Source organism: Condylura cristata, unplaced genomic scaffold (genome assembly GCF_000260355.1).
Source record: "Condylura cristata isolate star-nosed mole 26May11 unplaced genomic scaffold, ConCri1.0 scaffold00011, whole genome shotgun sequence".
Taxonomy (NCBI): domain Eukaryota; kingdom Metazoa; phylum Chordata; class Mammalia; order Eulipotyphla; family Talpidae; genus Condylura; species Condylura cristata.
Window position 1 is genome coordinate 8,045,217 of NW_004567112.1, and position 15,962 is coordinate 8,061,178.

The window sequence follows — 15,962 nt, forward strand, 5'->3', positions numbered from 1 at the left end:
ATTCCACAAGTATCTACTGGACATCTGCTTTCTCCAGGGTCCCAGGTACCCACCTTCTAAGGGTGTTGGCCCACCTGTGAGCAAGTGAAGAGGTAAAGGGAGTGGTGGAGAGGAGATGTGGGCTGCTTGCGCTCAGAGCCTTCGAGGGGAGTAGGTGGGAGGGCTCAGAGGAGACCCTCAAGGTCACTGTGAATGGGCCAAAATAAGCCTCAGGTTCCCCTGCTCCAGTTGTGCCACTGGCGGGCCAGTTGCTTAGACAATGGCTCATGTGGCCTGTGGAAATCAGCTACTTGAGTTCCATAAAAAAGATGAAAAGGAGTGGAATGTTGTTTTAGATTCAGTCGAAAGCTTTAGGTGAAATGTTTAAGCTGGGGTTTGGAAAGGAGGTGACGGGTTGACAGGAGAATGTTAAACATGAGAGTGGATTACTAAGCAGGAGTTGGGGATTTTCTGCCACTGGGGGTGATCATCTGATGGCAGCGGAATAAGTGATTTGTTCGTTTGATGTGTAACACCACAATTCCTGTCTCCCGAGCAGAGCCCTCTCTAGGAAGGAAGATATTAGGGACTTCTTGTTTGCTGAGCTCAAAGTCTCTGTTGACCTTAAAACAACTTGCCTGCAAGAAAAACGACCTAGTGTATATTTACTGTTCGACATAATTTTCCTTGGAAAGTCTGCAACCCCATTAAAGATTAATGAGAGATCTTATTTTCATATATTTCTGCTTCAAGTCTGTTTGCGCAAGTGCAGACTGCAGCCATTCAAACACCCATTGGCTTGTCCCCTCCTCCCCTCCCTCCCAGAAACTAGGCTCCTTTACTGGGCAAGGTAATTTAACATCCTGCTAAGCAGAGCTCGAAGCTTAGGGCTTTGGGTATTTAGTAAAGGTATTTAGTGCTTCTCCTTTTAGGGCGGTGACAGGGGAAGAGATTTTGGCAATTATTAAAGTCAAGAGAACCTGAGTAGTGTTAATTTTTCTTTGTTTGGAAACCCCCAACGAAGTGAGATTTTACTGAAGGGGACCAAGCAGCATTTGGGATAATTTCTTGAATATACTGGATTTCCCTAAAGTCATTAGAGTTCAGTTTCTCTGGCTACAATATCTGGAGGTAACATTTCCTTCTGAGGTACAGACAGCACCTTTTATCAATTACACAGTCCCGAAGCTGGTCAGCCCATGGGGCCCCTGGTGACCTGTCGAATTACATCCCCCTGTTTCCATGGCTGTGATTCCAGTGGCCTGTAAAACACATTTCTCTGCCTAAAGATGTGGCAGAATCACAGGAGAACTAACCCCTTAGCAACCTGTAATGGTGAGACTAAACCTGAGGATAATCATGAGTTGATCCAGCACACCCAGGCCTCGAACAGATGGATTAGTAAAGGGTTTCTTAAGCCAAGTCATTAGCAGATGAATCCAAGGAATTATGAGTGTGGCCATCACTCTCCGGGGCTTCCCAGAGATGCAAGATAAGTGTGGGCCTCCTCCTCTGGCCCAGTACAACACAGAGGACCCCCAGCAGGCAGAATCCTGCTCTCGTGTAGGACCTGGAGGAGGTCATGAATGGGTGCCAGATGTTTCTGGTCCTCCTGTGACACTTGGAGGGACTCAAGGTCCTTCAGCCTCAATAAATGAAGCTTCAGAGAAGTTACTTCTGAACTTACCGCAAAGATCTACTAACCAGGTTACCTTCTTCGTAGGTAGTTGCGTGGCAATCTAAGCCCTGGCCCACTTTTGACTTCTCAAGACCAACCCCCTAGGTCTATAGCCTCCTAGGTCTCTGCTGTCGTGTAATGAATTACCTCATGGCGACGTCAGGCAACACGAGCTACAGGCTCATAGTTCTGGAGGTGTCAGGGGGCTGAAGTCAAGGTGTCCAGGGGACTGAGCTCCTTCTGGGGTCTCTGGGATTTGTCTCTTTCCCTGCCTTTCGCCATCCTCATCCCTGACTCCTCCCTCTGTCCAGATGTTCAGGCGTCCTCACACTGCATTCCTCTGACTGCCTGAGGGCTGCCCACCCCTGGTGATGACATTGCGTCCATCGCATTATCCAGGCTAATCCCCCAGTAGGTCCACAGCTTTGACCACATCTGCAGAGGCCCTTTTGTCATGCCAGGTAACACCTCCAGGGGACATTCTCCTGCCCACCACTGTCATTTAGCTCCCCGTGAACCACCTTGTTCTTTAGTTTGTGGAAGTAGCTACGATCCCCTCTTCCTGGTTGGGGGGCAAGAAAGCAGAACCAAATCCGGAGCTCCTTCTAACAGGGGTTGGTGTTCATTTTTTGAGTGGAAGGGCCATTGTCTGTGCTCAGTGTCCTGTGGCCTCCAAGACTTGGACTCCCGGTCACAATTGTTCTGTTGCATGGAAGTGACATCTGAACGAACCTCAAAATCTGTTCTGAAGCAACAGTGGATGCAAACCATTAAGTGAAGCCATGGGGTGACTTGGCCACCACCCAGGGCTCCTGAACAGGTGAAGGGGAGCTCCTTAGATCCACCCCTGAGGATGGAGGGACCGAGAACCCTGTGAATTCTGAAATTTTAAGCAGCAACTATCAGTGACTATCTGGGATCCCATTGCTCCCTGCAAGTGAAAGTCACAAAACTGATGGTCAGAGTTTCCCTACAAAAATATAAAAGACCCAGTGGATGAGATTCTCTCTTAAGGAGTTTTAACAGCTTCATCTCACACAGCTGTTGGGTAGCTGAGAATTTTATGACCATTTCATCATCCTTTTTCTTTTCTCCCTCAATTTCTTCCTTTAAAGACAAAACCTCTAAAGCTAGGTTGTTTGTACTAATGGGTGATTTGAACCCTGGGTCATACAGAACAACTTTATTTGACTCGGCAACGCCACAGTTTATCACCCTGCTTTGGCCTTGGCCATTTACGTGTGCGCTGGAGAGCCTTGCGTGGGTGAAGAGGATGCGGGGCACCCTGGGATACTCCATCAGAGGCTGCTGAGAGCCGGTGGAGGTTGCAGGGGATTCCCTTACCAGCTCCCATAACTTGCTTTTCAAAATAGCCACGGAGAAATCAGCTGCCAAGCCCCGTCAGCCGCCCTGCCGAAGCTGACGGATGGCTGTCACTTGGTGCTGGGAGGCCTCGGGAGGGTGGCGGAGACTGATGAGATGCTGACCCGCAATGGCCCTCAGGCGGCTGCAGTTTGATGTGATCAGAAAGGCTAAGGAAGCTGCTCCTCTCTGCCCGGCAGTAAGCCTTGCCCCAACACCTCCCCGAGGTCTTGGGCACCCTGAGTTCACAGTGTGCCAGTCTTGGCCACCAGGCTCGTGGTCAAGTTCTGAGGACCGCAGCCTCCTGTGATTGGCTGACTGGTGAGCTGTCCAGGAGCAGCTAAGCTGATGAAGCATTGCTTCGGGTTTCCCTGGGGCAAGTGGGATGTGTGGGAGGGTTTGTTAAATGGGGTAGAGCTTCCCAAGTATCAGGATGAGGCCGAGCAGGTATCTGAGGGGAAATAGGCATTCCTGTGTACTTGACCTCAAGGGCCTTCCTGTCCTGGGAAACAAAAACCAGTCTGAAGGCTTCTTGGACCTCAAAGTGATTTTTCCCAACAACATGTGGCTGTGGTCTGGCTAAGTCAGGGCCAACAGAATTGACTGGCTGGGGTTTTCAGAATCCCACGGGGAGTGGGAACCCAAGTTGAGGGCTGAGGAACACAGGAGGGGTGGAATTGCGGGCTTCTGCACTGGGCCGTAGCTCCCTCGCCCTGAACCTGCCCTTGGGCCGTCGCTCCCTCGCCCAGGTATCACACCTGGTTCCCTGAAGGGGGCCTGCTGTCCCAGCTCCTTAGCCTGCCCCCAGCAAATGCTGGGCCTTACGCCAGAACACCAGGAAGCGCAGCCCAAAGTGAGGAACAGCAAGGAAAAATCCACCCCTGCAAAATGGATCTACCATAGGCTCTGACTTCCTGAGGGATGCCTTCCAGATGTGCTCTCCATCCGCTGCCGGAGGAGAAGGGGAGAAGGTAATTTTCTAAAACCAAAGGCGGGAAAGTCTGTTTTGTGTCACTGTACCAGAAAATCACCATTCCAGTGCTCTTGATTTGTCAGCCGATGTTAGCAGCCTGTTTTTCCAATGATTTTTATTCTGCCGAAGAGATTAGCAACAAACTTAGTGATCTTTACTCATTGAAAAAATATGTCTTTCCCCCCGCCCCCCACCAAGCCCCTGGAGAAAAGTAGCTCTCCTTAAAATGCCTTTATTCCATGACCTCATATGACTGAGAGGTTTGACATGACCCCATGGGATCCTGGCTCTGGACTTATTCAGATGTGTCGTGTTCAGGGTCTCTGTCTTCAGTTGCACAGATGTAGCCTGTTGTGGTATGTAGTAGAAGCACCAGCAGAGACAGGCTAAGATTTAGAATTTCTCTGGGTTGAGCATGCTGCCAGGGCTTCCCAGTGAACAAAGAACTGGGGGTAAAGAGGAAGGCATGAGAGCTGAGAATTTATGGGGCAACATGCAGTCTGGATGTTTCGCAAGCATTTTACAGAATCACCATGCAGTTCCCCTGGCTGCCATATGAGGAGCGTGTAGATAGCTTTGGGGTCGTGCCCCAGGTGAAGAAGCTAGCTCAGGTGGGATCGCCCACAGAGGTACATGGCCTCCAAGCCCGTCACTCAGTGTTTACTCTCAGTGACCCTTGAGAAAGGTTTCAGAAACCAAATGACTTAAACTGTAAACCAAGACCCTAAAGCCCTCGTGCTCACATCGAGTTCGAGAAAGACCCCAGCAGTTTCTTCTGCAAGCTGATGAGTAAAGGCCCTGGCCCCTGGCAGTCACATGCTGGCCTTCCTGGGCTCTGGTGCCACCCAGACAAAGGGTGGAGCCTAATCGAGCTGTGTCTCGTTGCCTTTATGCAGGATTCCCTTTACATCTGGCTCCTCCATGTTCTGCTTTGTCTTCCAAGTGCTTGCTGAGACTATGAACTCACTGGAAGCTTAGCAGGAGGCTGGTAGGAAATGGGGCATAACAATACACCTGATGGCATCACTCAAGTCCCTTATTCTCCATGCTTTACATGCCCAAGGATGTCACAAGAGGTGGGTGACTTCTCCTTGATTGACGGTCAGCTGCCACCACCATGTGACTCTGGGCTGAAGCTTAATCCCTGCGACCCTCAGCTTTTTTTTTTTTTAAGATTTGTGCATACAGAACTGGGGTACAGGCCAGAGGTGTGGGGGCAGTGAGAGAATTCACCAGAGGCAGAGTGGGGAGCAGAACAAGCAGATCAACAAAGTACACTGCTGAGGGGAGCAGCAGGGAGACAGGAGGGTTCTCCTGCACCATGTGGGTCACTCTGGGGCTGGGGCTTGAACTCACATTGAACGGCTGTGGCTAGCTTGCAGTGATGTGCCACCATGGAGGGCCATGACGCTCAGCTTTCCTGTAATATGATGAGGGGATCTCCTGTGGCAAGCTTGATCTCTGTGCTCGAAGACTTAACACTAAAATCGTGTGTAATAGCTAAGTGGAGTCTTGGGTGAAGAGAACAAAAGTGCTCTGAAAAAAGTGTGTTTTCCAAGTAACTTGAGTGTCCCATGGACTGTAGTTTTGAAGAGGAGGGGAAACCCAAGAGCAAGGTGGTTAGACAACATGCTCAGGAGCCCTGATTAATTAACGCCAGAGCCTGGCTCTTATTCAAAATATCACAACTCTTCGTCCAAGACTCAATTCCATCAACCATGAGAGGCTTGTGTCCAAGTACAGGATTTGTCCTGAAAAAAAAAAAAAAAAACATTTACAGGATTAGAATAATCCAGGATGAGTTACACTGGACATTGCTAGTATGTTTTTTAAGCCCGTTCACCAGAGCACTGTTTTCCTAAGCGATACAAAAAGAAGTAGGTAAATGATTTTCCTCACTGTCAAAAAGACCATCTGCCGTTAGAGAAGACTCTCCTAGATTGTATCATTATGATCATTTTTCTATTTCCAGTTAGCAGCGTGCTCCCTTTAATACGGGTTTTTCTGCATAAACCACTATTTTCTCTTGCGCAGATTTCCTCAGGCTAACTTGGCACTTGCCGACTCCTTCCTTCTCCTTCAGGGTGGGAAATTTTCTCTTTTGGAGGGAGATGCATTTCCACATTAGTGCCTATTCATTTCCTTACCATTTTCTCAGAGCAAAACAATCAGGTTCATCACTACTGTTGTCATGGAGATTTTGTGCTTCCAGAAGAAATGCAATTGTAGAGTTTTTTAGTTATCCCACACTTGGACATTTAAGCTTTTTTGGATGGGTCCCAGCAGCCTGGGGTCGGGGGAGAGCGCTGAGACAGGTCACAGGTGATGCTAAGCCAGGTGGGCAGGCGGCGGGGTGGGGGGGGGTCTGGGGACGGACTCTGGGACGGTGGGCATGGTCAGTGCACATGTTGTGGCTGGTGGCCAGACAGATGGCGACAGGGGGCGCCAACCACCCACCTCCTCCACACTTGGCTGTCCACTGTGCCAGGAGCTCAGTGTGGACACAGTCACCTCTCTTCCCGTCTCCTGTGTCTTCCTACTTTCCTTTCTGCATTTTTGACTTTCATCCTAGAGGGACCCCTCACCTCACGCGTCATCCTTTCCTCCTCCCCTGCCAGCCTCACTTACCCCCTGCCCACTGCTGACCCTCTAAGTCACTGTCCCTCCTGCATTTGGCCAGTTCCCTGCTCTCCCCTTCCTGCTGGCACAGTGAGAGAACAGAGTCGATCTTACTCAACTCTTTGCTCAACTGACAGGCCCAAGAATTTCCAACTACACAAATCTGATAGTGTCACTTCTCTGATTAAAATGTTTCTGTGGCTCCCGTTACCTTCAGGATACAAGCCAAACTCCCAGGCCACCCAAGGCTCTGCACATCCTCACTGCCCGGGCTCCAGGCACTCGCTACTTGCTCCCATGGCCCCGCGGCCCCACGTGAACACTGAGCTGTTTCTGCATGGTGGGTGAGCTCAGCGTGGAGACGGAGAAGGAGCTCGGCTGGGGTGCCAGGCTGAGAGGGGCCCCAGTCCAGCTCCCCACAGATCTGCACAACCCAGAGGGAGCCACCTAATTTCTCTGTGTGTCAGTTTCTTCTTCTGCAAAATGGGCCTGTGAGTTTCACCTACTCCTATAGGTGAGAGAATTAGTGTGTGAACACACATTAGGCCCTTAGGTCAGGTAGGGACAAAGGTGCCCTTACTGGTCCCCTGGGGTTATGACTTTGGTTTCTTTGTCATTCACTGCCTGGAGTATTCTGCTTGGGATGTCCCCCTCTACCTTTAATCACTCATCCTGCCCACCCTCCAGGCTCAGCCCCAGTACCTCAGCCTCTCTGCGTCCAGCTTCTGTAACTGCATGACCTCCACACCTTAAGCTGGAGGATCAAAATCCGTGGTTTTAAATCCTAATTCTACTACTCTATACTCCGGTCAATACTTTGCAAACCGTGGCTGCTTCATCTGAACAGTGAAGATAATGAAGTCACAAGTCCCACTGTGTTAGCATTGTCAGTAAAAATATGAAGGAGGTAAAGACATGCCTAACACAGGAAATACTTCCTTCATGTTAGCTATTTTTATTAGAAGCCTTTCTTGCCTTTTATTACCAACTAGCCTCTGTAGTCTTGTAATCGTTTTACTTGTTTCTTTTGGCTTCTAGCTTGCAGGTTATTTAAGTTCAGAGGCAGGGAACTTATTCATCATTATATCATAAGCAATTGACACATCATTCAGTGGAACAGACAAGAGTTCAGCTATTCTATCAACACATGTCACCGTCTGTACACCTTGCTTTGAGAGGCTGGTAAGAGTGGACAATCCTGGGAAGGAAGGATTTTTCAGAGAGGGCTGTTTTCTCCCTCTGGCAGGTACTAAAGGCTGGAGGTTAATGAGTAAGATAAGGATCCATTTGACCCAAAGTTGCCTAAGATGGGAAGGGTGATGTGTGCCACAAGGGCTAGACTAAAATCCATGATTTATCAGTAAGAAGGACCACATCATGCTGGTCTTGAAACAAGGTTATGCCAGCAAATGTTTACCAACTGGTTCCCCAAGAACAACACAAAATGCCCTGCTTTACAGCATTTGCTGATGATCTAGGGGTAAATACTCCTCTTTCACACTACTGAGGTGATTTGAACCAGTGGCCCAAACTCCTGGAAATGAAGCAGTCAGGTAGTCATGAGCACGCAGGTCCAGCACACCACTTACTTAAACTTCTGCCTGGCTTTTCTCTGTAAAGTGTGACTCCGACACAGTGACCATCCTGTCTTGAGTGTAAACGTGGAGGGGAGGTGGATCCCGGGAAGGAGTCACGTTCGGGTTGCATCAGTGCTTCATGTGCTCACAATTATTTTGAAACTCTTTCCATCCGCTGGCTGTGCTGGTGTCTGGGATCGATGCCGACGAGCGCCTCAGAACCTGGCTTGTCCAGGGTTGTGCTCAGAGCAGTATATCTAGCTTTATCCTCCCAATCAGGGCTGTGCTCTCTGCAGCAGACTGACTCAATTAGCCTTTCATTCCAGGGTACAATTCTGAGTCAATTCTGAGGTTGTTAAGCAAAATGAGTCTGGTGGCATTAGCGCCGCACTGAAGGACAGTAATCCCCCTCACTGCACTGCTCGGCTAATAGTCTGCTTGAGAGACTACTAGAAACTGAGACGGCAACTTTCCGGCCGCCTCTGGGGACTGGCCGGGAGCTCGGGGCTGCCAGGTGGCAGAGTTGATGCGGTTGTGTGTGGAACTGGATCCCAAGTTGCATGAACCGTGTTGGCCTCTGCAAAGTTAGCAGCTCAGTACTATGAGATCATTAACTTTCATGACCAGGAGAATTCTACTGAAATTAACACTCAATCCAAGCTGGATGCCATTGGAGCCAGTTGAGTAAGCCTGAGCCACCTTTAGGGATTTCCTCTGAAAAATAAATCCTTTAACCAGGCTACAGCAAACAGCCAGGTTTGCTGCCCTTCAGTGTATTCAATTAGAGTGGGAAAACACCAGCGAGGCTGAGACCGTGGGAGAGATCCAGGCACACACAGCCTCATTTGCAGACTTTGCCAAACCACTCAGCTACAGCACATGGCCCTGTTTGAGAAGCCTTATAAAAGGCCTCTCAGAGGAGCGTCAGGTGCTGTGCAAAGAAAATAAAGCAGAGCTCCAGCGCTTGCCCTGGGGACTACAGTGATGGAACCAGGCACACCACAGACATACGGAATGACAGATTGGCACAGATCGGGAGGCCCAGGCGCCTGTTTACAAGGGTTCAAGGAGAGACCAATCCCAGTGAACACTGCAGTCTTCACCAGGTGCGTGTGGAACCTGGATCATCTCACCAGACATTGAATGCCTCTCTAGTTCAACTGTGGTAATGGGCCGCCACCAACTTCCTGCAGGCCTTTCACAGCCTACCTGCCTCCACCCCGCCAATGTAAACCTAGTCCATAAAGTCTGCTGTGAAACAGTGTCTTGGGTGGGAAGAAGTAAAAACAGCCTTGGGTATGCTGGCCCTCAACTCATCAACTCGGGCAGCTGAAGAGACAAGAGCTGAGACAACTGTCCATTGTCTTTCATAATTGCCCGGTAATTTAAATTCTCCTGAAGTCCTTTGTGTTCCTCACATAGAAACGGAGCTGTTGTCTGCCGCGATGACCTCAGGGTGGCTAGCTCTCATTCAGGATTTCTCCAACAATGTTCTCTTCAGACTGAAGATGCCGGCTGGCCACTCAGAGCCCTCAAGGTCCCAGGCCAGCCTGTCTGTGGCCTCGCTCACTTCCTGTCTCTGCAGCTTCACCCCTACCAAGGGACTCTAGTGGCCACCACTGGCCCCCAGAAAGTCCCCAGACAGCAGACACATACTCTGTTTTGAACAGTGGCCCTGCCAAACACCAGCACCCATGAGCCTATCACATCCAGTCACACCCCATGGAACCCACTCCGGGCCAGTGATATCTGTCCCTCTTACCTTTCTCTTGGATTCCAGAATTCCTCCTCAGTGTCACTTGGCTGGAATAAATCCCTGCCTCCTGGGTTGATGGATGAGAGATCGCTTACAAGACAGACACATGTATTTTTTTTTTAAAAGATTATTTATTCGTACAGAACTGGGGTACAGGCCAGAGATGCAGAGGGTGAGAGGATTCACCAGAGACAGAGTGGGGAGCAGAACAGGCAGATTGAGGAAGTACACTGCTGAGGGGAGCAGCAGGCGGGTCAGGAGAGGTCTGCCGCGCCATGTGGTCACCTCCGGGGCAGGTGGGGATTGAACTCATGAGGAAGTGGCTTAAGCTTCTTAGTGCTGTGCTTTAACCCGCTGTGCTACCAGGGAGGGCCCAGACACATGTATTTTTAAAGCCAGTAGGAATTACAGGAGCAGATGGGCTGTAGGGTCCTATTTTGATGCCAGGGACATGTTTCTGTATAAAGTAAATATTTTCCCTGTGTGGATCTCCGGTGAGTGTGAAGAGGAACATAGGAACATACTTCCTAAAGATGCAAATAAGACTAGTCAGAAATAAATATTGAATGGGAACTTCAAAGCATCTAGATTTCTTCAGTCAGAGGCCCTGAAGACTTCTCTCCACACAAACAGACGCATGAGTGGGTGAGGACTGAGGTCCAAGGTGGGACAGTTGGGGGAATTGTCTAACACAGGATGCTAACATTTTAAGAATGCATGTTTTTTGTTTGTTTGTGTGTGTGTGTGTTTTGGTATGGAAAAAGTCCTTATCCGCAAAGGAATAAAGACAAATTATGCCTGAGCAGAAGCTTAAGGTATTATCAAGCACCCCCCTTTATACACTCTTCCTATTGCAGGTCTCGCCTTGCAGACTTTTTCACAAACTGCCAGCCGGAGTCCAGGTCTGTTAGCAGCTGCCTGAAGGAGAACTATGCTGATTGCCTCCTGGCCTACTCAGGGCTAATCGGTAAGTTGGGGCAAGTGGGACGGGGAGCAGGCAGGCTCTTTCCACAGTTAGCAGGCACTGTCTGTGAACACAGTCTCCTCTGCACGGGGGCTTAGTGATGAGGCCCTTAGGAACTGGCTGTAAAAAAACGAGTGAGAGAGAAAATCAAGGATGGGCGAAGGTGAAGACAGACGGGAGGCCCTGAGGCAGGCAGTGGGGAGCGGACCCACAGAACAGGAGAAAGGAAGCTTATGGCGCTCGGAGGGCAGGCAGCCTGGGGACATCTGTCCCTTCCCCAGAAATGGCCCTTGGAAAATGCACCCTAAATACTGAGATCCTCCTTCTCATTCATAGTCTTGGTGATTCAACTCTTGGCTCGCAGGAGGTGTTGAGCCTAAAATCTGGCCCTTGTGCGAAACACACACAGCAGGAACAGCATTTCCTGTGAAGTCCTGTGGCTTTAGAAGAATCAGGCCCTCGGCTTCAGGAGAACAGGGCTTCCGAACCAGACACGGGCTGGGAGAGAGCCACAGCGAACTAGGCGCATGCCCAGGGGGCCTGGCATCGCAGAAGGCAGCCTGGGGCTCTGTCACCACAGATATTTGAGAAAGAATACCTAGTGAGAGCCGTGCGGGTCGAGGGGCACCAGGGTTGTCAGAGGGGGGTGGCCAGCCCGGACCACGGTCACCCCGCAGGAAGAGCTTCCCACCAAGAACAGCGCAGATGGAGCCACTGTCATCAGGCTGTCTTCATCCAGAGTGTCTGGGGACATGAGGGACAGTTCCCTGGAGGGGTGTTACAGGTGCTGACACACACACACCAGCTTGAGATTCCCTGTGTTCTCTTAGAGTCTACCATTCGCCATCTCTTGAGATGTTTGTGGAGCTGTGTCTTCTTTAAGTGAGCCTAACACATGTGCATGTACTCTCCCCTTTCCGTAACCAGTTTGTCTCCAGTGGCGTTATGTGTCAACCATGCACTCACAGGTTTAAGCAATAACGGAAGCCAACACATGCTTATTGTGTTAATTTTTAAAAAAAATATACATATATAAAAGCACAAAGATGACTGTGTAAAGGGTCTTCAGACCCACTCCCAGAGGTAATCACACTTCCCACATTAATCCCTGTTCTGCAGGGCTCCAGGCTCATGAAGTCCTGTGAACGGCCAAGGGTTGGCACTGCCAGGCATTTCCGTGGAGTCATCCTGGGCTTGGCAAGCCCTTCCCTGCCTGACAGTGATGAAGTCCTCCCCAATTAACAGAACAACTGGTGGAGACAGTGCATTCTGCAGACCAAATTTATTTCTTTCTCGGACTTGGCCCTCTCCCGCCACACTGGCTACTGGTTCTAACTTCCTTGAGGACAAAGCTTGTCCTAATTCTTCCATAGGTCAGAGGTGTGCCATGGTGCCAGGCAGTGGGTGCTTATCAGACACATCTTCTTCTTTTTTAAGATTTATTTATTTATGCATACAGAACTGAAGACGTGCAGTTTTATTTATTTATGCATACAGAACCGTCAGAGGTGCAGGGGCGGTGAGAGGATTCACCAGAGACAGAGTGGGGAGCAGAACAGGCAGATCGACCAAGGGGAGCTGCGGGCCGGCCAGGAGAGGAGCAGACACATCTTAACCTCATCACCTAATTCTGCTGTACCTTTTCCTTCCTCACCCAAGTCCAGAGCTCTCTGCTATGAGTTGAAATTCTTAGCCCAACATATAATGGGATATTATTTAGTTGAAGGCAGCAAGGAAGGTGTGGCAAAGGAGATACACCCTTGACCCAGAAGAGCTTACAAGGAAATTGTTTCTTTCTGTTTGTGACTAGCTCTATCCTGGAATCCTTAACTGCCTATTATTTCTTACTTCTACAAAATATATAAAAACAGAAGGCTTCTTGGCGGGAGTAGGCATGGTCTGGTGCGAGCCACCCAGAAGAAGACATTTGGGTTGTATTAAGTCTCGATGTATTGTTTATTTGTGCCAGTGCAGAACTCATCAGAACAAAACCACGGCCTCAGGAAGACGGAAGCAGGAGGGACCACCCAGCATTTACTTGGGCATTCAGACAATACTCTAGGAGCCACCAGATTAGAAAATTTCCACTGTTTGTTGCCAGTTCCTTCACCACTTGGAAGACTTCAGTCACTCGAGTCTCTGACGAGCAGAGTCCTTGTTATATACATTCGGTCATCCGGACCGAAGTTTCTGAGCTTCCCTGTGTAACTCTGGGAAACCATTTGCTTCTGACAGACGTGGAATCAAAATCCTGAAAGGATTTATAAGAATGTAGAACCAGTTCTCTCTGTTTATGAAGATTAATGGCATGCCCAAGGAAATGCAAAGGACTTAGCAACTCACGCATTCTGAGTTCATTTTCTCCCAATCCTTGACACTCCCGCCATGGGTGCAGGACAAAAAAAAAAAAAAAAAAAAACGTGCAAATTAAGGAGTTCTGGCCCAAGTTTTAAAGTAAATGTGTAAATTATTTTATGTGCTCAAGATAAATGGCCGAGAAAATGCTCTGCTTAACATAATTTCTCACTCAGCAAACACAGTGCATCTGCCGAAAGGGCGACATTTGTTTGAGAAAAGTCTGCACCATCACACAAGAATAACACCTAATTTTTGTTCTAGGTACAGTCATGACCCCCAACTATGTGGACTCCAGCAGCCTCAGTGTGGCCCCCTGGTGTGACTGCAGCAACAGTGGCAACGACCTGGAAGAGTGCTCGAAATTTCTGAATTTCTTCAAGGACAATACATGTCTTAGTGAGTGTTTTTAAAAGACGAAACACACCCGTGAACGAGTTTGCTCCTCTAAACTTAAGCCAGTTGCTCCTTTCTGTTGCTTGCATCTGCTTCCTCTTTCCCTACCCCAACCCCTGATGGCTCTGTCCTGTGGGTAACGGAGAAGGCGCAGGAACAGAACAAGGAATGAACTAGGTGCTGTCAAATTACAACGCCAAAGGGCTGAGAGAGCAAGAGATTCAAATAATGGAGGGTGCATTATGTGGGGATGAATACTTTAGTTCACAGATCAAATTTTGATCTTGGACACCAGTGCAAAAGCTGTTCAGAGGTTCTTAAAACCTGGGAGGAATAGACGATATGAGAAACGCAGACAAATTAGATGTGGGTAAGCCTCGAAGGTCTCCCTGAGAAAAATTAGAATGCTCACAGCCCCCTGGATGTTCAGCCCCCTGGATGTTCAGGGATAGCTCAGAGGTGAAACAGCGATGCTTGAGCAGGATAAGCTGATGATGCAACCAGAGCCTCGGGGTGTTGGTTATCTGGGGAGATGAGCTGAGCTGTGGGGTGTGGCAGACATCCTGCTTGGAAATAGTATGGGTTATTACTACAGTGTCCTTTAGGCAGTTTGGAAATTTGTCTCCCAAATGTGGGGAAGATGCAAGGTGTGAGAGGGGTAATCATGGAAAAACCCCAAAGCACAATCCTGGGCCCCCTTCTGCACCAAAGCGTGCAGGTCCAGGTGAGCAGCTAGCTGAGACACTGGAGCACCTCACTCACTTTTTGTGGCAGCCCCACTAATTTATTGGGTGCCCTCTACATGTTCACTCAATAAGGTCTGTAATACACGTGTGACCTTATTCTCAGGAATATGCAAAAACCCTAAGCGATGTGGGTCTTAACCATCTCCATTCCACATCGAGACACAGGCTGGTACGTTCATAGTCCTTCTGTGCCAGACATGGGATCCAGAGTTGAGTTCCTTCTTCTGTCGCCCCCAAAGCTTTTGTTTTATCCTCACATGGAAGGGCCCATGGCCAAGAATATTTACCTGAACATCAGGGGTCAGGTGGCTTCTTGGTGGGAGCTGGAGAACCCAGTTTCTAGAAATCTGGTTTTAACCACTCCCCCTGAAAGGCGAGGTGCTCAAGTGACAATTTCTCTGTGATGCTGTGCTGTACAGTGATTCATTACTAAAGAATCCACCAACCACGTGCATATAGAAAGTTTTTAAATGGCTACTAAAACCTCCTCATTATTTTCTTTGTTGAAAAGAAATATCTGAGTCATTTTCTCAGTAGGCACTGGGGTAATACGATTGTAACTAAAGGCTTTGATCATTTAAAACAAGCTTTTGGACCCTCAAGCAAATTTCAGAACTATTGAAACTGGCCTCAAGTGTGGAGTCATTCACCGAGGCATTGGTAAACCATGAAATAGCATCTCCTCTTTTGTTTTGGCTTAAAGAAAGTATGCATACCCTCTTGTCCACACTCTGAACATTCTTGTGGCGGCATACAAGTTTTAATGAAGATAAAGCAATGACAAAAGAGGTCAGTGTGAGAAAATTATACTCTAGCTAGCAGAAGATCCGCTCCCTCACAGAGAAATGAACAATTGTCTCTGCTTCATAGTATTTTGGTGAAGGAGTTAGTAGTCTGGTGTCTTATTGCTAATGACTTTTCAATAAAAATAAATGCATTTGGTCTTCAACAGGGACCAAGGCCAGCCAGAATTTTTCATAGTCACTCCATTTATGTACCTTGATTAGAAGCGGCACAACATACCAAAGACGCATGGCTATAAATTCAGTCTCCCGCAAAAAGCCCTGGAGTAGAAGGAATTGGAATGTGTAGATTTCAAGTCAAATGCAATAACTCACTCCTGCTCCCTTCAGATTAACCAAACCTCTCCTGGATTCCCCTATCACGAACACAGCTCCAACCCTGCTTCCCTCTGGTTCCTGGGGAGGAAACAGTCATGTTAGAGCCAAAGTTCATGGCACATGGGATAGAAGAGAGAAGGAGCATGAATAGGCGATAGAGGTCAAGTACCAGTTCCTACCAATCCAGTCTTCATTCAGACGCCACTTTACCTCCCTGGGTCTCTGGTAGCTAGACTGCAGACCCAGCTGCTCACCCCGCTTCAAACACCTCCAAACACATCTCGCCACTGAATGCATTATAAATCGCTCTTACTGGCCTCCCCAACAGGACAGTGACCTCCTCCAGGGCACAGGCTCTTGTTGCTGTCATTGGTCACTTCTGTGGTCTCTACACAGGGCTGTGCCTTCCACTTAGTGTGGGTTACAGAGATGACTG

At 48.8% G+C, this 15,962-nt stretch overlaps 1 protein-coding gene across 8 annotated transcripts in view; it reads left to right on the forward strand.

Annotated features, from left to right (window-relative positions):
- GFRA1 (GDNF family receptor alpha 1) overlaps nucleotides 1–15,962 on the forward strand; it is a 198,528-nt gene that overhangs the window by 155,627 nt on the left and 26,939 nt on the right. For all 8 annotated transcript variants that reach the window (XM_012723754.1, XM_012723755.1, XM_012723759.1 and 5 more), the window contains 2 exons: nucleotides 10,802–10,911; nucleotides 13,528–13,662. In XM_012723754.1, coding sequence (XP_012579208.1) covers nucleotides 10,802–10,911; nucleotides 13,528–13,662 — 245 coding nt within the window. The remainder of the gene's footprint in view (nucleotides 1–10,801; nucleotides 10,912–13,527; nucleotides 13,663–15,962) is intronic.